We start from the raw sequence: 7,585 nt of genomic DNA on the forward strand, positions 1-7,585 counted from the left end.
GGTAAATACAAAAGTCTTTAATGGCTTTTGAATTACATGTGAAATTTCTTTTCTTCTCTAGCACAAATTTTATAATAAAGTAGTCACTCATCCCTCAAATTCCTATCATTTTTACTCGAGCAATCACTTCCTCATCATTACTGAAAATCAGGGCCAGCAAAGTCCATTAATTGTTATTTCCTTGTTGATTCATCTGTAATTTAAAGAATAAAAAGTTTCATTTAATCAAAGCATAAAATTTTCAACTGCTCAAACACCAATGCAATGTCCAGGTTATATGAGTTCCCTATCACTCTACCACCATACTGCTATCTCATGTTTGTGAACTGATTCTCAAACTTTTTGTGTAAATTATTCCTTCTGTCTAGCTTATTTGAATTATATTCCCACAATCATATCAGCTCTGATTCTCTATCACTATTACCTAAATGTTCTAGACTATATTCCCCCCTTGCAGCTTCCAGGATATTACATAAGTTCATGTGTACATAACTTTTTAATATGCAATGCTAATTCCCTGCCTCATTTAACTTTTATGAATATGAATTTATGAAGCTACTCATCATAAATATTTAATTCATTTAATCTCAATTTAATTTCAATCTACATGGTCAAATTTTCTTTATGAGTTAGTAACATCTGACCCTCTCATTCTTCTTTGGGCTTAGTATATATACACATTTTATAGGCTCTTTATCTTATTGTTGGATTACTTATTTGATTTCTCCTGAGAAATACACTTATTAATAAATTGGACTTAAAAGCTTTTTATGTCAACTAGATTAGTAATTTCATGCATACATTTTCCTTTTGTACCTGTCCTTTTCAGTTTAAAGCCTATTAGTTCCAACTAAGTGATTCTTCTTTATGAAATGGTCTATTCTCAAACTTCCTAGTACATATTAGAAGCTAGCTTTCCTTTCTCAGATGTTTTCTTACTCTCCTTAAAGTAATAGTCTTTTCTTTTCTTTCCTACTATCACTTCCCAATGTAGAATTTCCTTAGTAACTGGTTACACACACACACACACACACACACACACGCACACGCACACGCACACACACACACACACACACACACAAAAGAAATAACAACATTGTCTTTATCACTAAATATATATTCATTATGTACTGATAGTTCAAACCCCCTCTATGCTGAAAAACATAAGATATGGTTCATAATCTTCTGAATTCCAAATTTACTGCTATTCTTTCAAAGAATACTTTGTCATAACTAAGAATTGAAAATAGAGAAACATTCCACTAGCACTTTCACCTTCTCTTTCAGAATGGAGTCCTATTTAGTAAAGCAAAAATACCATAATCCCAGAAAGTAACTGCAAATTATGCTATCACAGTTCTTTAAAATTGGAGGGTTAAATTTCTTGGGGAAAGGTTGTGACAAAATATTGTGAAAAATTATCTGCTTGCCCTACATATACATTGACCTGTGGGATTATTGGGGGAGGATTGGCTCTTGAATAATATTTAATTTATCAAGGTAAGCCTTATAATTTTCCTTTCAATAGAATGATACTTTTGATGATTAATTAATATAATTCCTTCCTGCAGTTTATACAAACAGAATCAAATATACATTCCAAAAGCAAGTTGTTTATATTAGATACAGGTATATCTTTGCTTTTCTATTATAATGGCTCTATACCATAAATCTATACACAGAAGGATACCTGCTTAGGCACAGGTATCATTGATGGACACTCCACCTTGAAGTTTGTATATGAAGAAGATTTAATTAAGTTCAATGGTTTCTTTGTTTCCCAGAAATTCAGAAACATTTTTCCCTGTCAACACAGCTTTACTTCATAAGGTGGCTGATCAACTAATTGTCAAGAAGTGTTTGAATCTATGGTTCTATTCAGTAAAGATTAATGGACTTTTCTGTCTCTCCCCTGGAGTCCTGCCTTCTTCGATTGATCTAGCTATATTTTCTTGAACATTAGTCAAGGGAACTTTGCATAATGAAATTGGCTATCCATAGAAACAGATATATGTAATATAAATAATCAAATAAACAGTATTTAGTAATATTGCAATGCAAAATTAAACAAAGGTTTTAATTTATGAAGCAACTGTAGACTGCTTCTCTCTCACCAAATTCCTAAGAAGTTTTCCCATGAACCTCAGACATAGGATCAATCTAGATAAAGGGGTTCTAGAACATGTGTAGTTTGAATTTGTTTAACTTCTCTTTTATGGAAAATAATGCCCACTCAATATTGAACTTTTGAACAGTAGATTCCAAAGTATTTTATTATTCTGCAAACTCTTTCAAGACCAACAGCAGCAATAACAAAATATGCTGTGCATCACTGGAGTAATTTAGTAACTATATTAAGTGCTTACACTAATTATAATAGTTTTACCCAAAAAAATCAGATTAAAATTTATACTATATGATTATATTCATATATTAAAGCCATTTATTCTTCCTATAATGTTAAAACTTTATAAAATTTAAAAATTGTATTTATAAAATTACAAATATTTTATATAGTCATTTTGTAAAAATTTAAAGCAATCTAGCAAAACTTCACATTCATACTACTATCTGAAAAACTTCATATTAAATTTATTTTATAAATTTTATTCAATACCTTTAGTTAAATAATGACTTAAAAATGTTTATAGTTGTGGTTTGGAAACAATTTGATGGCAGGTTGTGAAATGGGAAGAACATACTGCATTTAGTCAGAAGAGATAAGATTTGAGGCAATTAATGCACAAAAACAAGAATTATTGTGAACATAATCATGATGAATCACTCCAGAAACAAATCTACACAACTTCAAATATACAGATACCTGTTGCCACAGAAGAACAATATATTTGTGACAAAAAATAACTTATTCTATCTGCTTAAAGAACTTTTAGAGAATTTTTAGTGTGATCTCCTTGAAACATTGTCACAAATACACAGAATGTTAGCAAACCATTAAATGAAAACAATTGCTCTGAAAAAAGCAGAAATATGAAAATTACAGTTTTAAATGATAGGTGAACACAGAGTTCCTTTTCATACACTGAACACGGAAGTCAATGCTACCTGTTTTGTCATTGTCATTAACTACAGGGAGGCCATCATGAAATAGGATGAGTAAATTTGTCAGAAAGGACATGCAAAAAGGATGTTGCCATCAGAGTTCTGGAAGCCATTTATCTCTGACCTAGAACTTCAGTTTCTCTTTTTCTCACAACTCTTATTCTTCCTGTTTCATCCTCAGAAAAATTATTTGAGTTTTAGGGGAAAAGAAAAACAAAATAAAAGGAAGGTAAAACAAAAACATAAACTCATAATATCATAGGACTGAAACAAATAGAATCTTAATTATATCTATTCTTCTTCTTACTAGTCCTCTCCAAAATTCATTCTAACTTCTCTGCCCACTTGAACTTCTCAAATTAAAACACAATACATAAATAAATTATTTGGGGATAAAAAACAATAAACATCACAAACCCAAACAAGAATTTTAAAAATCCAAGAAATAACAAAATTATTAAGAAAATCTAAAGGAATAATCCATCATATCACTCTAGATAGTTTGAATGTTTTTATATGGTTTATACAGCAAAATGATATTGTTTAGAGGTTTATACTTATGCATATATTTTAAAGTATTTCATGACCATTTACTTGGCTCAATTTGATGGTCATCTGTCAATTCTAAGAAGGGAAATAGTTTTATCACAAAGTAAAAACAATAATTGTTGGCATGAGTCCAGTTGTCCAATGGGAAGACTCTCACAATATTAGCTTAACACTTCAAGACTTTTAGTAGCCTGTAACATTATATATTTACAGTTTTCCTGAATTTGTCATTCCTATGCACTTATCTCTAGGTTTTGACCGAGAAAAAACTAATCTATGCAATGGAATTCTGGAACACCACCTTGGAGAACATTTTCTTCCTCATTGGAATTCTCCAGGACAGTAAGTACCCTGGTCTGGTTTGTGCCACAATCACATTCCTCTACCTCGTGGCCATGATCAGCAATGGCCTCCTGCTATTATTGATTGCTAAGGACAAGAGACTCCATGTGCCTATGTATTTCTTACTCAGCCAGCTCTCACTTATGGATTTGCTCTTTACAACTGTCATTTCCCCCAAAACACTAGTGGATTACTTGCGTGGACAGAGCACCATCTCTTTTTCAGGCTGTGGATTGCAGATGTTTGTGATAATGACACTTGGAGGTGCTGAAGACATTCTGTTGGCTTTCATGGCATATGACCGCTATGTGGCCATTCAACATCCCCTGAACTATATGGTTTTCATGAGACCCAAAATTTGCTGGTCCATGGTGGCCACATCCTGGTTCTCATCATCCTTAAATGCCCTTGTGAATGTCATATACATTATGCACTTCCCTTTCTGTAGAGCCCGAGAGATACACCACCTGCTCTGTGAGATCCCTCCACTGCTGAAGCTCGCATGTGCTGACACCACAAAGTATCAGTTCATAATATACACAATGGGAGTGACATTCCTCTTCATTCCCCTCTCTGCTATTTTTGCCTCTTATACACTAGTCTTGACTACTGTGTTCCACATGCCATCAACACAAGGGAGACAGAAAGCTCTCCTTACCTGCTCATCCCATCTGACAGTGGTTGGGCTCTACTATGGAGCTGCTGTATTCATGTATATTTTGCCCAGTTCTTACCATAATCCTCAGCAAGATAATATTCTCTCTGTGTTCTATAGTGTTATTACTCCAACCCTAAATCCCCTGATCTACAGCCTGAGGAACAAGGATGTACTAGAAGCCCTGAAGAAGGTGCTAGGAAAAGGCATACAAAAACCAAAATTATAGGAGACTATACATGTCTCTACTTTATCTCTCAGGTGATAGCCAGTAGCTAGTAAATTCTCTGAAGGCTTGTTTCCACTTGTCTGGATCATCTCATGGGGCACAATAATAAAAATTTCTCTTTTATTCTTAATTCGATACTATTGCATCCTATCCACAAGAGAGAAGGGAGAATAAATGGAAATTTGAGTAAGAGATACAAAATATTTTATTCCTTTAATTCCTGGCAATAATTGTGCCCAGGTAACATAACTCACACTTCATAATTCATTCTGGAATTCTATTTAAGGATTTGTAATCAAAAGTAACAGCCTATTTGTTGAAGAATATACTTTTTCAATTTTGAAAAAAAACATAAAATTTGTCCCTCTTCAATATTGTGATTCTCTCAATCTTCATGATTTTTCAAAGATCACAAATATAGCTCAGCAATGACCTATGTGAATAGCATTGCTTATATAGTAATTTCTCCCAAAAGTTCATTCAATCTCTACTTGAAAGTATCACAGAAGGATAAATTTACTATTTCCAGGGGAAATTCTATGTTAATTATTTTTTTCTTTCATCAAATAAAGTTGAGAGTCACCCACTGAGCAATAGAGAACAATGTTTGTATATAAACACAAAGATACATACTAGAAATAGAAAATACATGCTAGAAATAATTTCTCCATACTACAAATGGAGAGTTATTTTGAAGATACAGTGGAAAAGGTGCTATAAGGATACATGCATCACTAGAAAAATATGGGCAAGTTACATAGTGACAGCAAGAAATAATCTTTAGACATTATTCCATTGATGTCTATGTAATGTCAAGAAAATTTTTTTTTCTTTCTAATAATTTGTACAAGATGGATAGGAATGGATGTGGTACTCTTTCACATGAATGAGAATACAATGCTGTTAAAATATAAAAATAATGCTTGATCTGGATAATTGAGTCTCATTTGGATTTTGGGATTAAAAAGGAGTTAGATTCCTGGGATCATTATGGGGATTAGATACTCTTCATATTTTGTAATATAAAGTTCTGTATTTAAAAAGAAAAACTTGGCATTTAATCATGCTATACATTGTAAAAGTACTTTTCATATTTGCTAATTGGAGTTATATGAGTCCATAAAAAAATCCAAATCTCTTTTGGTTATTCCTGACTCTAAACTACCACTATAATGAGAAATCTGCAGCAAATTTCCCTCCTTGGTCAAAGCTCTTGCATTTTCTCTCTCCTTCCAGGATCAATAGAATGTCCTTCAAGGACTGTGGAAGAACCACCAGATCTAGAGCCAAGCAGACCTGATTTAACATACAGCCATAAAATACAGATAGTGTATCTACACTCTAGTTGTTTGATGTTGGGAAAGTCACTTAACTGTTTCCTTATTATTATTTTCTTCAAAGGCACAAACTTCATCCACCTAGCATAAACAAATTACCTGCTATTGAATTGATTAAATTATCTCAAAGCAGTTGGATAAGAGGGGGAAAGGATTGAGAAAATCTCCTTAAAATAACAAACCTCTATCACTAGCTTTCACTCAAGAATTTTTCAGTCTTCTTTTCCTCCTTGGTTTTCTTTTAAAATATTTCCTTCATTCATTCCTTCAAAGTTTTCCATTTTCCATAATAAGCTGAAGAAGAGAGAGGCAGTCCTTCAACCCTTTCACCTTGGGGGTTCCAAGGAAATACCCTGGGTTTTTTACACATGTAGTTTTTTCTCAACTTTGGAAGAAATATAAATCATTGTGATAGGAATTCCCCCAATGCTCTCTCCTGAATAGCATGCTTTTCTTTTCTCTATCTCCTCTTAATTTCAGGTCTCATCTGGTCACATAGGTTCAAAATATCATCTGTGGACAGATGATTCCCAGATCAATATATGCAATTCCAATCTCTCTCCTAAATTCTTATCTCCTTTTACTAGCTGCTTTTTGAACAGCTCAAATCAGATGTCCCATAGTCTTCTTAAAACCAACGTGTCTAAAAAAAAGAACTCATTAGTTTTTCCCCAAAGCCTTTCTTTCTTTTAAATGCTTAAGAAGCCATTATTCTCCATGCCACCCAATTTCTAAATCTTAGTACATATCTGTGTTTGTGTCTGTGTGTGTGCATGTGTGTGTGCATGTGTGTATTATATGTGTATATATATATATATATATAAATCCAATATGTTTATAGATAGATAAATATATATATATAAACATGTATATATTTAAATTTTTACCTAAGCTTGTGTTTTTTACTTTAACATCTTCTATATATGATCTCTTATTAATACCCAAACAACTTTATACCAATATAACTGAGAGACCATCACAATAAAACAAAATGTCACAATAAAGAGACTCATATGATTTTTTGGTTTCACAATGCATATTAAAGTTATGTTTACACTACAGTGTAGTCTACCAAATGTTCAATATTATTATGTCTAAAATGTCTCTAAAATTGTGTCTAAAATTAAGTACACATTAAAAAAAACTATTGTTTAAAAAATGCTAATCATTTTAACAAGTCAAAATATTTTGTTGGTGGATGGTCCTGCCTTGAATTTGATGGCTGCTGGCTGATCAGGGTGGTGGTTGCCAAAAGTTGGGGTAGGCTCTGGCAATTTCATAAAATGAGACAACAATGAATTTTGCTGCATTGATTTAATTTTTTTCTTTCACTTGAATACTTACAGGACATTGTAGGGTTATTAGTTGGCCTAATTTCAATTTTTTTTTCTTTTTTAGTAGTGTTTCATT

At 32.5% G+C, this 7,585-nt stretch overlaps 1 protein-coding gene across 1 annotated transcript; it reads left to right on the forward strand.

Annotated features, from left to right (window-relative positions):
- Positions 1-3,893: 3,893 nt before the first annotated feature.
- Positions 3,894-5,774, forward strand: LOC127552435 (olfactory receptor 2AG1-like). Its single transcript, XM_051982957.1, has one exon. It carries the CDS (start codon positions 3,894-3,896, stop codon positions 4,836-4,838), a length of 945 nt encoding a protein of 314 aa, XP_051838917.1. The 3' UTR covers positions 4,839-5,774.
- The last annotated feature ends 1,811 nt before the right edge of the window (positions 5,775-7,585 follow it).

This window comes from Antechinus flavipes, chromosome 2, assembly GCF_016432865.1.
Source record: "Antechinus flavipes isolate AdamAnt ecotype Samford, QLD, Australia chromosome 2, AdamAnt_v2, whole genome shotgun sequence".
In the NCBI taxonomy this organism is placed as follows: Eukaryota; Metazoa; Chordata; class Mammalia; order Dasyuromorphia; family Dasyuridae; genus Antechinus; species Antechinus flavipes.

What these genes read in the sequence shown, in the direction of transcription:
- LOC127552435 (XM_051982957.1), top strand. Translation starts at nt 3,894, where the DNA reads ATGGAATTCTGGAACACCACCTTGGAGAACATTTTCTTCCTCATTGGA.